General features: G+C 46.0%; 1 protein-coding gene across 2 annotated transcripts in view; it reads right to left on the reverse strand.

The window, feature by feature from the left end:
- Positions 1–12,015, reverse strand: part of LOC111150456 (chromosome unknown CXorf36 homolog) — a 33,281-nt gene extending 21,266 nt beyond the window's left edge. The window contains exons 1-2 of one of the 2 annotated variants that reach the window (XM_022507929.1): positions 11,483–12,015; positions 4,625–4,889 (exon numbers count right to left, since the gene is read on the reverse strand). In XM_022507929.1, the coding sequence (XP_022363637.1) occupies positions 4,625–4,889; positions 11,483–11,715 (498 nt within the window). In that variant the 5' untranslated portion in view covers positions 11,716–12,015. The remainder of the gene's footprint in view (positions 1–4,624; positions 4,890–11,482) is intronic. The other variant, XM_022507930.1, reaches the window with a different exon arrangement.
- Positions 12,016–14,041: the final 2,026 nt, after the last annotated feature.

A 14,041-nucleotide genomic window follows, 5' to 3' on the forward strand; every position in this document is an offset into this window, starting at 1 on the left:
AAACCTGTGGGTTCCCTGCGGCCCCTTCTCCTTTCCGCAAATGTGCACTGGCGCGCGCGCGCGCGCACACACACACACACACACACACACACACACTCTGGAGGGCCCTGGCCTAGATCCCGGTTGGAAAGTGGCTTTTGAGAAAATCAGGGAACACCCACTCAAGTAATGGTCGAGAGAATTCCTGGGGCCAGCCGAGCTGTTCGGCCAAATCTGGGATGAACAGTCCCCCCGAAATAGGCTACTTGCCTGGAGCATCACTGAGAAGGATTCTAGGGGCACATCTGGATTTTGTGTGTGTGTCGGGGGAGGATGCAAGGATGTATTAGGAAGGTGTGAGATAGTCATGGGATGGACAAGTACAAGTATTACCATATTGGTTTTACACACAAATGGTTTCTTGGAGAGCTCACAGTGAAATGTTATTAGCTGTTAACATCCTAGCATGAATTAAATTATTGGATTTGCTGCCCATCACCTCTTGGGGCTCCAAGGGAATAAAGTCACAGGATTGGTGAAGTTTCTATGGGGCTTATCTTTCCTTTTTTTTTTTTTAAGCTGAGGTGAAATTCACATAACATAAAATGTACCATTCTAGCCATTTTAAGGTGTATAATTCAATGGCTTTTAGTATACTCATAAGGTTGTACAATTGTCACCACTCTCTAAGTCCAGGATTTTTCCATCACCCCCAACAGGCACCCTGTGCCCATGAAGCATTCATTCCTAATTCTCCCCCTCAGTTAATCTGCTTTCTGTCTCTATGGGTCTGGCCATTCTAGACATCTCCTCTACAGGGAATCCTCCAGTGTTTGTCCTTTTGCATTGGCCTCCTTCACTTAGCGTAATGTTTTGAAGCTACCCTGATAGCGGGTATCAGGACTTGAGTCTTTTTTATGGTCAAATAACATTCCATCGTGCGGCAATAACATGTTTTGTTTATTCATCCATCAGTTGATGGATGTGTGGGTCGTTCCCGCCTTTTGGCTCTTGTGACCAGTGCTGCTGTGAACATTCACGTGTGAGTTTTTGTGTGAACACTCATTTTCAACTGTCTGGGGCAGATAGGTGAGTTCCCCCCCCCCCCACACCCACCTTTGGCGATGACGGACTCATTTCAAACTATCTGGAAGGTGAGTTTTTTTTTTTTTAAGATTTTATTTATTTGAGAGAGAGAGAGAGAGAGCATGAAAAGGGCGAGGGGCAGAGGGAGAAGCCAGCTCCCTGATGAGCAGAGGGCCTGATGTGGGACTTGATCCTAGGACTCCAGGATCATGACCTGAGCCAAAGGCAGTTACTTAACCAACTGAGCCACCCAGGTGCCCTGGAAGGTGAGTTTTGCTAAGAAGGAAAGTGCGGGAGTTTGGGTGCTGCCTGGAATAAGGCCCTGGAGGGAAAGGGGACAGAACACTTAGGGCATTCTGCAGAATCCTAAGGTGAAAGTGTATCTGGAAAGGAGGACAGGAGAGGGAGGAAGTGTTTCCAAATGGGGTGCCCATAACCTTGGTCTTTAGTAGATGGAGGAAAAACGGACTTTGTTCAGCATTTATAAGATGGCTGCTGATATTTTTCATGTTTTTAATAAGGAAAGGAAAATAATGATGTATTATACATTGGCTAATTGAATTTAAATTTAGAAAAAAAAAGAATGGAAAAATCTCCGGTGGGGATGAAAAGATGAGTTAGCTAAAAAGTGAAAATGGTTGTGGCTTTGGATGTGTCTTAACGGGGTGTTGTTAATGGATGTGTTTTTGGCAAAAAGAAGGAAACCTGGTTTGGCTGCATGTTAGAGTGAGAGGATGAATTTAGTCGAGCAGATTTTAGCACGACACACTGAAGAAAGAGATCTCTCAGTATAATAACGTTGCCGTGTATTTCGATGGCGATGGACTTTTTCTAAAACATCTTTATACTCATTAGCTCATTAGGATGAATGAATTGGGTAGGAGAGACACTATTTGCTGCCCTTTGAGAAGTAGTAAACCAAGGGGCTGCTGGATGGCTCAGTGGGTTAAGCGTCTGCCTTTCGTTCAGGTTGTGATCTCCAGGTCCTGGGGTTGAGCACCCTGTTGGGTTCCCTGCTCAGTGGGGACTCTGCCCCTGCCTCTCCCCTCTGCTCATGCTCACTCTCTCTCTATCTCTCAAATAAATAAATAAAATAAAAAAAAAAGAATTAGGAAATCAAGGAACCCATCAGAGCACCTGCTGACAGCAGTCGTTCATCAGGATTTGTTAAAAAATAAGTGAAGCAGAGTCATCTCAAGTTGGAGAATGTCAGAGCTGGGAGGCTCTTGGAGATCATCCATCAGGCCCACTTTGGGAGGAAGGATGTTGGGGCAAACAAAGCAGAGAAGTCCTGCGCTTAAAGGCCAGGTCACCTGGTTGGTGAGTGAAGGACCCAAGTCAATGATTTGTCCTCTGTTCCCTTACTGAGTATCACTGTAACATCTACCACATTGCTTTGTGGTGGTTTGTGTTCTTACCTGTACTCGCTGTTGGGCCACCTGCTCCTGGAGGTGGAGCTTGTGTCAGATTCATTTTGTGTCCCCAAGATAAAGCACAGTGTTGAAGCTTGTTGACCAGGGGCACGGGAATTGGCAGCTCTTTGTTCTTCCTGGGTCTCTGCTGCTTCCTGTTTCACCCCAGCTTCAAGTGGCAGAGCTCAGGAAGAGTTTCCGGACCCCAGAGATCTTTTGTCTAAACCCAATGTCTACACTCATCATGGTGGGTGATGCTAGATGTACTGGGCAGGTTGCTTTGGACTTGCTGGGGTGGGGGCTGGGATAATCCCTGGGGGGTTGTTATTATGGAAATCTCTAGAAGCTGAAGGAAAGAGGGAGCTTTCCTTAGTTCAAAGTCAATCTGGCCACTTTCTATGGGATCTCAAGTGTATCCTGAGCCCCCGGATGTCCTTTGGTGTGTTGTCCAGGGTCCCGAGTGGAGGTAATCTGGAACCAGTACCTTAGGGGAACTGTGTCCTTCAGCTTGGGACCTGTCCTTGATGGGGACAAGAAGAGGTGATGGGATTTTCAAGGGGGTTCTCAAACAATTCCGTGTTTATCTTGTTTAGATTTTCCTGGGGACTTTCACTCGTTCCTGAGCGTATAGTTGAGGCAAAGTGGAAAAGGTCTCACATTGGTCCTTCCTGTGGCTTGGTACTTGCTGTGGCCAACAAATGGCAGATGACAGGTACCCAGGCCAGTGCGTGGAGGGTCTGTCGACTGGTGCAGGAAGAGAGGCACGGGGAGATTATATGTATGGTGTGGACCACGGTGGGGGCTTTGTTATCTGTCTTCTGTTATTGGGTTCTGCTCAGTGTTGAGCAGCCCCGGGAAGGGGGGTGGTTCTTCTCACCTGAGCCTCCTCCACTTCCTGTCTCCTGCACAAACTCCAAGACGTGGATGTTGGATCCCACCACCACCTCCCTGGCCTGGGAAGGGCTTGACTTCCTTTGGCTCCTTCTCACCCCACTCCAGGGCAGTGAGATTCATAGAGTGCAGGGTGCAAAAGGCTCCCACTGGAAAGCTCGATGTCAGATGGCAGTCATGTTCCCACAGCTTGATTACTCCTGATTGCAAAGCAGTGTCCACACAATTGGAGAACAAAGCCAGGTGGTCTTATGTCATGTATGACACATCCAGGGACCAGTGGTTCTTTGCTGGTGTCCCTCATCTTGAAGAAGCCAAGGGAAGGTCTGAGTGCTCAGAAGTCACTCAGGCAGCCTCAGGTGTCCATGTGAAGGGGGCTTGTGGTCTGGGGAGTGCAAGAGGCAGCGTCGGCATCCCCTGGAAGATGTCAGTTCGTGCTCTCCAGCCCTGTCATGGCAGGGAGCTTGGGGTGAACCTCTTCTTTCCCATCTTGGCTGAAGGAGAGACAGCCCTCAGTCCTCTGAGGGGGCACCTTCTGCCATCAGGGGCCCATTGGGGTGTGTGGGGAGGTACCTGGTTGTGCTGGTTTGGGCGAGGAATCAGGATCCCGGGGACCATAGCACAGGGGTGGGGAACCAAAGCAAGGTATGAGGACATCAGCAATGTGCTCAAGTCCTGGAAGCAGCCTACAGGGGGGAGCTAGTGGGAGCTCTCTGATGGGAAGAGGGAGCTGTATTAGCAGAGCCCGCGCTTCTGCCATGACTCAGGTTTGGTTCTTCTTTCTGGTGGGCATTGGACGAGGAAGCTGATGTTTAAAGTGGGCTCTCTGGATGGTGAAACAGGGTATCTAGGAGAGCTTCCAAGAGAGGGCACGGTCTGAAGGTTGGCAAAGGTCCCCCAAGAAGGTTGTAGGGTGAGCTAAACCCTGGGCGGGGGCGGGGGGGGAGGAGGAAGGTTGGTGAGGGTCATCCCATGGGTTCTTCAGACCAGAGGGAGCAGCCAGAAATTGTTTTCCAAATAGTTGTGGCATTGGGGGGTGGTGTGTGTCATGTCAGCGAGAGTGGAGGATGACAAGGGGAAAGGTCCCTGTAAATAAAGCTGTCTAGTTACCGTATTGTCACAAGCCACTCTGCTTTGTGACATGGTTTGGTCCCACTTCAGACAGACCATGACTCCTTTTCCCCACACGGAGCTGAGAATAGATGTCTCCCTCCGCCTTGCCCCTTTGTCTTCCACCTCACGACCAGCACACTCACCTGCACAAGATCCGGTGTGAGGCGCTTGGCCTGCAGCCATTTCTGGAACCTCCTGGTTTTCCGCAGGATGCGCTCGATGCTGCAGGTTTCTGGGGCTGCCGCAGAGGCGCAGATTCTCCTGTCCGAGATGTCACTCTGCTGTTTGCTGGCCAGCCTGGAGACCTCCACGGGGCGCCAGGTTTTGGAATCATCCGAGTAATTTGCAGGGTAAGAAGGCAGGTAGTCGGGAGGCAGTCCAAGGGGGGAGGCCAGCCAGCTGTCAAACCTGGAAGAAGGGCCCTTTTATTTTATTTATTTTATTCTTTTAATATATATATATTTAAAGATGTAAAAAATTTATTTATTTGACAGAAGAGAGAGAGAGAGAGAGCATGCACACAAGCAGGGGGAGCTTACAGAGGCTTACAGAGCTTAAGGACCTCGCCCAAGTTCAGATAATACATTGCCGAGCAGAGGTGCAGATCCAGGGCCTTCAGTCAGTAGAGCCCATGATCTTTCCCCTTCCTCAACATTGGTTCTAGAAACAGCCCACCCTCTGACTAATGGCTGGGTCTTGGAACCATAGTTCGTGAAGAGACTTCTGGGCCTGCACTCGGAGGAGCATTGGCTCCCCATATCCCATCCCAAGTGGCCCCCTCAGTTTTGCCTTCAGTCCAAAGATTAAAGTCATCCATACCAGCCAAGTCACAGGAAACAGTGGCAGGTAAATTGTCACCACATTTCAAAGCCATCAGGGATCCAAGAGGTGTGTCATGTTACACAACGGCCCAATTGGTCCTTAGTCCCCTCCTAGGACCCCTCTTGCTAGTTTCCTAGGCGCCACCTTGACTCTTTTCTCCAGTGATTCTTCTGGCCACATGCCAACATTCCCATTAGGGGAGAATGTGAAATCTCCTTCTGATTTATGTAGGAAAAATTACAAAGGTAATGTTTGCTTTCATGATTAATTGTATTAGGCTTCTGAGATGTGTTCTATATTTAATTTAAGTAAGAATCTGGAACTTCTTATTATTGGGCATTATTGAACCAACCTCATGATCATGACTTTTGGGGGAAATGAGCATTTTGATTGGCCCCAGAACTTTGTTTTCTCACTTACATGATGCAGCTTTACCCTAAGAGACTGCAAGATTCTCAAAGAAGGTGCCCCAGGAGAACCTATCAATTAACATCTCCCACAATGCAGTAGTGTCATTCAAACTGCTGTGGAAGCAGGCTCAAAGAATTTTGCTCAAGAATATTGTTACACATCTATTTAAAAAGGTGAAATATTGTGGGGCGCCTGGGTGGCTCAGTCAGTTAAGCGTCTGTCTTCGGCTCAGGTCATGATGCTGGGGTCCTGGGACGAGCCCTGCATTGGGCTCCCTGCTCAGTGGGGATCCCACTTCTCCCTCTCCTTCTGCCTCTCCCCAGCTCATGTTCTCTCCCTCAAATAAATACATAAAATCTTAAAAAAATAAATAAAAATAAAAAATTAAAAAGAAGATGAAACATTATAAACCAGCAGTGAGTCAATTTTACCGGCTTTCTCAGGACAACCATTGGGAATGATCCTCCCCTCTAAGAGGATAAAGAAGGGCAGAGGGCCCCAAGGCAGGCCTATCTGCTTGTTTCCTATAGCTGCTCTTGTTCCTGGGGGTTTAACCCCATTGAAAGGCCTGTGACTGAGGATTTATGATAGGTAGCTCTCTTAGACATCGATTGTCACAACACGCATGTATGAAACACTTAGGCATGCCAGTCACTGTGCTAAATGCTTCATGTGTAATTATTCAGTTAAACCTGGCAGCGAACCTGTGAAGTCAGTAGTATTCTTAATCATACAGATGAGGAAACTGAGGCACAGAGAAGTAATTTGTCCAAAGTCATACAACCAGAAATTGGAGGGAGCGGCATTCAAGACTCCAGAACTCACAATCTCAAGTGCTTTGCCATGGCCTAGTCCCCTGTCATCCTTTTTATGACTTCGTTTGTGGGAACAGATTGGTAGGTAACATTATTAGGGGTCGTAGCTAGCAGTATCATAGTTTCCAAAGCTGGAAGAAAGCAAAGAGTTCGTGTGGTCCAATCTACCCAAGCCCCTCAACATGGAGGACAGGGTGGAGGTGTGGGGCAGAGCAACAGTGCTGCAATGAGAATAAAACACTCTTTTCTCTAGCATGTTCCTCATGCTTGCATTCCATCAAACACTAAGTTTGTAGACATGCCTTCTTAAATATTTCTTGCCTCCCTTTCTTCTTCTCCATCCCTCAGGTCTGCCTAGAACTCTTAAAGCATCCAGTGTCTTCCCAAAAGCTCTCAGGACACCTGTCACACTACTTAGAGCAGTTCACAGCGTTCTTTCTGGGCCCATCTCCTGCTGCTCCCCCTTCCAACCTTGTTTTTTCTCACCGAATCAGTGATCATCCTTGGCTAAGCCATGTCATTTTGCACCTCAGAGCCTCCACTCACCTGGTCATGTACCCATCCCTTTGTCTGAGATACTTTCTTCCATTTTCCCAGTGTCATCACTGTTTTCCCAGTGGAAAGTAAACTCCTGCAGGGCTACAACTGGGCTTCCTTCAACTTGGTCACTCAGTGCCTAGCGGAGGGGTGGGTATGAATTTAGTGTCCAGTGCATGTTAGTTGGATGGATGGATGGATGGATGTGTATTTGGATGTATAGAGGGATGATAAGTGAATGGAGGGAAATGAGGAGGACTAGCTGGGTGGCTGGCTGCAGAGGGATGGTTGGGTGGAAGGATGCATGAACGGATGCTTGAATGAATGGGTTAATGAGTGGATGAGCGCATGCGTGGACAACGGAACGTGTACATAGATGCTTTTGCCATAAGCTCTGGGGCCCTGCAGCTCCTGAGACCCCAACTTAATTCCAGAAAGTGAGTTAAAGCAATCATTACTATGATCTTCTGAGATGAAAGAGATAGATGAGGGCAACGGAGAAGAGGAGGCAAAAGCGAGTCTAATGATTTACTTATTTTACTGCGACCCCTCCACTAATCAGAAGTATTTAAACTTCCTTTAAGACTTTGGGATTTGGGGGATGGGGATGCAAGTCCAAGTGAGTACAGGAAGGAAGGGCAGGGAAAGCACCAGTCTTGGTGAGAGGCCAGGAATCCCTAGCAGTAATTCTGATCAGAAATACTGCTGTTAAGTCCCCTGCCTCCACCTTTCTCCCCAACCTATGACCTGCACATAGATGAATTCTGATCGATCAGTTTCCTGGTCGATCTCGTCAGCTGGCACGATCGATTAGGAATTCACAGATAGGTATGTTTTCAGAAGGAAGACTATGTCAATCAGGTTTACTCTTTTTTTCTGGCTTCCCTTAACTCTTTCATTCAGGACTTAAAAGTCGACACGGAACGCATGGGGAAACTGGTACCCAAAACATGGAAATGTTCAAAGGTCAACCGTTGGGTATGGGAAGCAACAAATTTATCATTAGCGTTCTTGCCAAAGAGAAGATAAGGGTTAGAAGGAAAGATGCGTTCATCTGCGAGTTCGGCTGGGCTTTTCCCTAATGTTATCATCATAGTCATTTGTTAAAGTGGGAAAATATTTGGAGATGAACAAGAGGAACACTCTTAGAAAGAGAGGTAAAGATATGAACTTACAGATAATTTAGCAAACAAGGAGTAGAAATGGCCCATACTATATGTTGGCTAATTGAATTTAAATTAAAAAAATAAATTAATTTAAAGAAATGAATTCTACAAGCCCATCCCTTAAAAGAAATGACCTGTAAGCCTGAAAAAAAGGCTAACTCAGAAGACATACAAACTAAGAATAGCAGTAATATTAAATATTTGTGAGCGTGCAAGAAGTGAGCTCTATAGGTAGAAGTCTCCATTTGGAGATATATACATATATAAAGTCTCCTAAAAATGCACTGCATTTTGTGACCCAGAATTTTCCACTTTTGAGAATCTGTCATAGGAATTTATGATTGATGTGCACAAAAATCTAGCAATAAGGATGTTCTACATAACACTGTTTATAATACTGAAAAGAAAAAAAATACCTAGCTGTCTCACAGCAGTGGATTATTTAAATTATGGTTGACTGATGTGATTGAATACTGCAAAGCCGTTAAAAATCAAAGTGTGGTTGTATCATTTGCAACTATCTTCTCCCATTTGGTGGGTTGTTTTTTTGTTTGGTCTTGTTGCTGGTTTCCTTTGCTGTGCAAAGGCTTTTTGTTTTGGTGCAGTCCCAAGAGTTTAATTTTACTTTTGTTTTCCTTGCCAAAGGAGACAATCTAGAAAAATGCCTCTATGGCTGACGTTGAAGAATAGTTAGTAATGTGGAAACGTGTTCCTGATATACTGTTAAGTTAAAGTTTATAGAAAAGTGTACATAGGATGATCACATTTTTGCTGAAAAAAAATTTTAAATCCATACTTAGAAAAAAGCGGCAAGGATATATAATGAAGGAGGAATTATACATGATTTTCATTTTGTGCTTTCTTCAATATTTCTTGAAAATTCTAAAATAAATAGCTATTACTTTTAAAATAAAGAAACAGTTGCTTCTGCTGTAAGGAACTATAAACAAGTCCACGTCCCCACAACCACTCACTGTCTCTCTCTGCAGCTGAACTTGAGGAATGTACGTTCTCAACGTGGAGAGCCCTAAACCGCAACCTGCCCCACCCAGTGCTTTCCTGCCTGTCTCTGGACACATCCCTTTCGGACGCACATGGAACATAAATTCTGAGGGAGCTGAGGTAATATCCTGAACTTGAATGGAACACAAACCCATGTGGGGAAATGTTCCCTGAATTTGGCCAATACCTGCCTGGTGAGAAAAATTTCATTTATTGCCACTTGGCGAAGAGTCAACTATACGATTCATATACTCTTGTTTAGTTACCTTAGGGAGGATGTGACCCTGCGACTCTCCTTCTGTTGACTCCCATGATGGCCCTCCCTCCTGTCGGAAAAATCTGTCCGTGTTCTCCCTGCCTCCTTTCTCTGAGGAATCAGCCCCACTTCATCCATGTTCTTGGTCCTTCCCATCCCGTTTCTTAGGCGGGATGGCAATCTTGTGTTCACTTTCAACATTCCCATCTTTCTGTCACACTGAGTTGGCCAACAAAATGACTTCTCTAGCTGAACCCACTGGCATCCTTCCTGCCCTGCTTTGTTCCCACTGACCTTTCTCCTGGGCTAGGAGAACTGACCTGGCTGCCCCTGCCAACGTCAACCAATCCATCCTGCACACTGCTTTCCTTTTTAAAATTATTATTTTTTATTTTTTTTAAATTATTTATTTGAGAGTGAGAGAGAGTGCATGAGCAGGGTGGCAGGGGGAGGGGCAGAGGGAGAAGAAGCAGACTCTCCACTGAGCAGGAAGCCTGCGGTGGTGCTCCAATCTGAGACCCTGAGATCATGACATGAATCAAAGGCAGACTCACATTGCCTTCCAAAAGATTCTTCTAAAACACAAGTCTCATCTTATCTCTACCCCACTAAACTCCTTTGCCATTGCCTGCAATAGAGTTTTGCCAGTTGGAAAGTCTTTCAACTCTTCACCATTAGAGACGCCTTAAAAAAAGACCTAATGGGGAAAGTCCACATCAATACGATATCTATCATCTCGCCAAAGTTCCACATTTTTGATCGATATTTTCCATTCATTATATCTGTTTAGTAACTTAGTTGAATAATCAAATATGTCTTCGGTTAGTACAGACTGAAAATCAAATTATTGTAAATTAATGCTGTTTGTTTGGTCACCAAATCTTACATGCCTCAGATAGGTTCCTGGAGGAGGGCTGAGGAGAAAAGGCCTATTACAAAAGGTCTCGAAGAGGCTGGGAACTGCTGGCCCACGGGTGAAGGTCCCAATTCCTTGGAATGGCATTCGAGGCCCCTTCCCCATCTGCCTCTTCCAATAGCCTCCTTGACCATTCCTCCACATTGGCCCCATGCTCCAACCACTAAGTGCTTCTCTCCTCTCCCCACACCCTGGGCCATTGCTTTAGCTGGTCCTTCTACCTTAAGCTTGTCTCCTAAATTTTGGCTTATCCTTTAAAGGCCTTGCTCTGAATGCTTTCCCCAGCCCCCATTTAGAATTAATATCCCCCTTCCTTAGAACTCCCGGAGGTCCTGTACATTTCAGGCCACATCTTATTATTGTTATTTGTAACATGGCTCTCTCCTCCTGAGCCCCTCGAGGGCAATGACCAAGAGTTACAGCAATGCCATTGGAGCACCTACTGGGTCTTGACTGTCGTCAAGACTCATTGAACTCTGTACTGACAGGCTTGAACTCCAGAGTGTGATACCGTCCTTTGGTGAGATCCAAATGCATCACCATTCACTAAACTTGGGTTTTCCTCTGGATAAGAAAATTGGTTTCGAAACTTTGAAGTAAACTGCCCTTGTTTGAATCCCAGATCTGCCCCTTAGTAGGTGGTGACCTTGGGCAAGTCACTTAATCTTGCTCTGGTCACTCTCTGAGTAATGAGTGCTAAACATTAACGTTCCAGGATGGTGATGCGGAAAGAATAAAAAATAAGCTTTAAAATGTCCGTCACATAGTAGGCCTTCTATTAATTCTATTTCCCTCTTTTTATGAGAAATGAGCTTGGTAAACTCAATGATCCCGGGCTACTCCATTCATAGAAAAGAACACTTTACGCTCCTACTTCAAAAGAAAACTTTGGATTTAGCATTTAGGGCTAGCACTTAGCTTCATTCCTTTTCCCCCTCCTCACCCCAATTTCAACCCATCACTGCTCTGATTACATGACTTTGCTTCAGCTCCCCCCACTGAAATTGCCTCCTGGCCATCATCAAGCGAAGAGAACAGGAGTTTGCCCCTCGGAATTATTGAACAGAGATTCTGACCTTATTTCTTCTTTAAAGAACTTCTTGCAAATTGATGTCCCGATGCAGGCATTGCATTTATCAAGACTGAGGAAAGTCCTTCCAAAACTGTAGCTGGTTCTGCTTCGGGGCACCAGAGAAGGAGAGGGAGAAGCCAGCGAGGAAAGAGAACAGCTCAGGGCTGAGACCCACAGCAGCAGCACCAGGCGGCCCGGGCAGAGGCCGACAGCCTTGGGCCCCAGCTGGGGCTCCATCTCTGGCTCCAGATTCCTGCCCGCAGCCTTCAGCTGCTCACTCAGAGCTGCGCAGGGCTAGGGCTTGGCAAAAGAGAGGGTGCTGGGTCCGGGGCAATGACCCCATCTCAGCTTCCCCAACTTCTGTTTGAGGATGCTAAGGAGCTTGGGGCTAATGGGGCTGGAGAGGAGGTGAGGAAGTCCACGGAGGATGCTGATAACACCGTTTCCAGAGTTACTCTTCCTCTGTCTGGGGCGGCTGCCTCAGGCTGGGGAAGGGCTGACTGGCAGATTTAGGGAAGGACAATGGTCAGGGCTTCCCTGTGCAGTCCTTTCGACAAACACAGGATATCCTGGCTGGGCAGGAAAGGTCCATTCAGGATGTGTGTCCGACCTGGATTCCACCTGGGAGTTTCAAAGGATCCTGAAGGTCTCCACCCTCCACTGTTTCAGTTCTGGGCACATCTGTCCCTATTCTTGCATGTGCCCCCACCCCCCAGTTACATCTCTCCCTGTGAATCTCTCTCTCTACACACACACACACACACACACACACACACACACACACACACACACATTACATTTCTCCCTGTGGATCTCTCTCTCTCTCTCTCTCTCTCTCTCTCACACACACACACACACACACACACACCCCAATCACAACTATCCCGATGGATCACATGCACACACACACACACACATCAATTACATCTCTCCCTATAGATCTCTCTCTCTCTCTCTCTCTCTCTCATACACACACACAGCAATTTCCCCCCTTTGCAGTGGATACTTTGGCCCACCCCTTGATGAGCCATCCCAGCCCCACTTTGATTCTATTTGGCTGTGAAATAACTCTAGGTCAGTCTGCTGGTAATTAAATGGCACATTTAACACTGATTCCAGTGGCAAAAACGTTTGGCTGCTTCAGGAATAGAAAAACTCAAGTTAGCCCATGTATCAGCTCCTCTCACAGACCTGAGCAGGGAGAAGATGGAATCTGGTGGTCTCTGATGTGATGAGGGAGCACCGGAAAGATTCTTCGGCCTGCACCCAGCTATGTCTGTCCCTCGACCCGCCGTCCCCCCACCCCATCCCCGACTGCCTGTCCCCCTTCCCTTCACCACCCTGCCTCCCTTCTCCATGCCAGCCTGACTTGGTGGCATTTACTGTCCACAATTGCCTTCCTTCTGACAGCAAGATAAGGCCCACAGCATGGGAGTGGAAGGGAGTGCTAATTTAGGAATGGAGAGAGCATACGAGGACCAAACCAGGGAAGGCAGGCTTGGAATAGGGGAGGAGGGACAAGGCAGATAAGAGGGGGCGGGGGATGGTCTCAGAAGAATTGGGCGGTTTGGCTAATGATTGGCAGGAAGAGCAGGTTAATGGTTGTTCTCCGATGATTAAACATGTGCTTATAACCTCACTATCTGTCCTCCTCAGGGGAATGTTCGGTTGTGTTTAATTCTGGAGTTGGGAAAGTTCTTTATGTATTCTTGATACTAGTTCTGTGTTAGATATGTGGCCTGCAAATATTTTCTCCCGGGGGGGAACTCATCTTTCATCTTCTGAACAGGGTCTTTTGCAGAATCAATGTTTTTCCTTTTATGGATCATGGTTTTAGTGTCAAGTATAAGAACTCTTCACTTAGCCCAGACCCCAGGGGCTTTTCTCCTATGATTTCTTATAAAAGTTTTATAGTTTTATACTTTCCATTGAAATCTATGACCCAGTTTGAATTAATTTTTCTGTAGGATGTGGTTAGGTCAAGCAGGTTCATAGTTTTGCCGATGGATATCCAATTGCTCCAGCACCATTTATTAAAAAATCTATCTTTCTTCCATCAAATTGCTTTTGCACCTTTGTCAAAAATCCGTTGTCTGTAATTATAGGTGGCTATGTCTAGATTCTCAATTCCATTCCATTGACCTATGTGTCTGTTCCTCTGTCACTGTCACACAATCTTGATTATTGTAGCTATAGACAATGTCTTGAAATTAGGTAGACTGAGCCTTCCAACTTCTTTCTTTTCACAATTATTCTAGCTATTCTAGTTCACTTGCCTTTCTATATAAATTTTAGAATAATCTTGTCTATACCTACAAAAAAAACCTTGCTGGAATTTTGATAGGGGTTGCGTTAAATCTGTGTATCAGTTTGGGGAGAATTGATATCTTTATTAGATCGAGTTTTCAATTGCATAAACATGTTATGCCTCTTTATTTATTTGGATCTTCTATTTCTTTTGTCAGCATTTGGTAGTTTTCAGCATCTAAGTCCTGTACACTAAAGTATTTTATTTTTGAAGGAGCATTTGGAAATGGTGTCATGTTTTAAATTTTGGTGTCTG

The sequence above is a fragment of the Enhydra lutris genome, unplaced genomic scaffold, assembly GCF_002288905.1.
Source record: "Enhydra lutris kenyoni isolate GAN:26980312 unplaced genomic scaffold, ASM228890v2 scaffoldscaffold23, whole genome shotgun sequence".
Classification (NCBI taxonomy): Eukaryota; Metazoa; Chordata; class Mammalia; order Carnivora; family Mustelidae; genus Enhydra; species Enhydra lutris.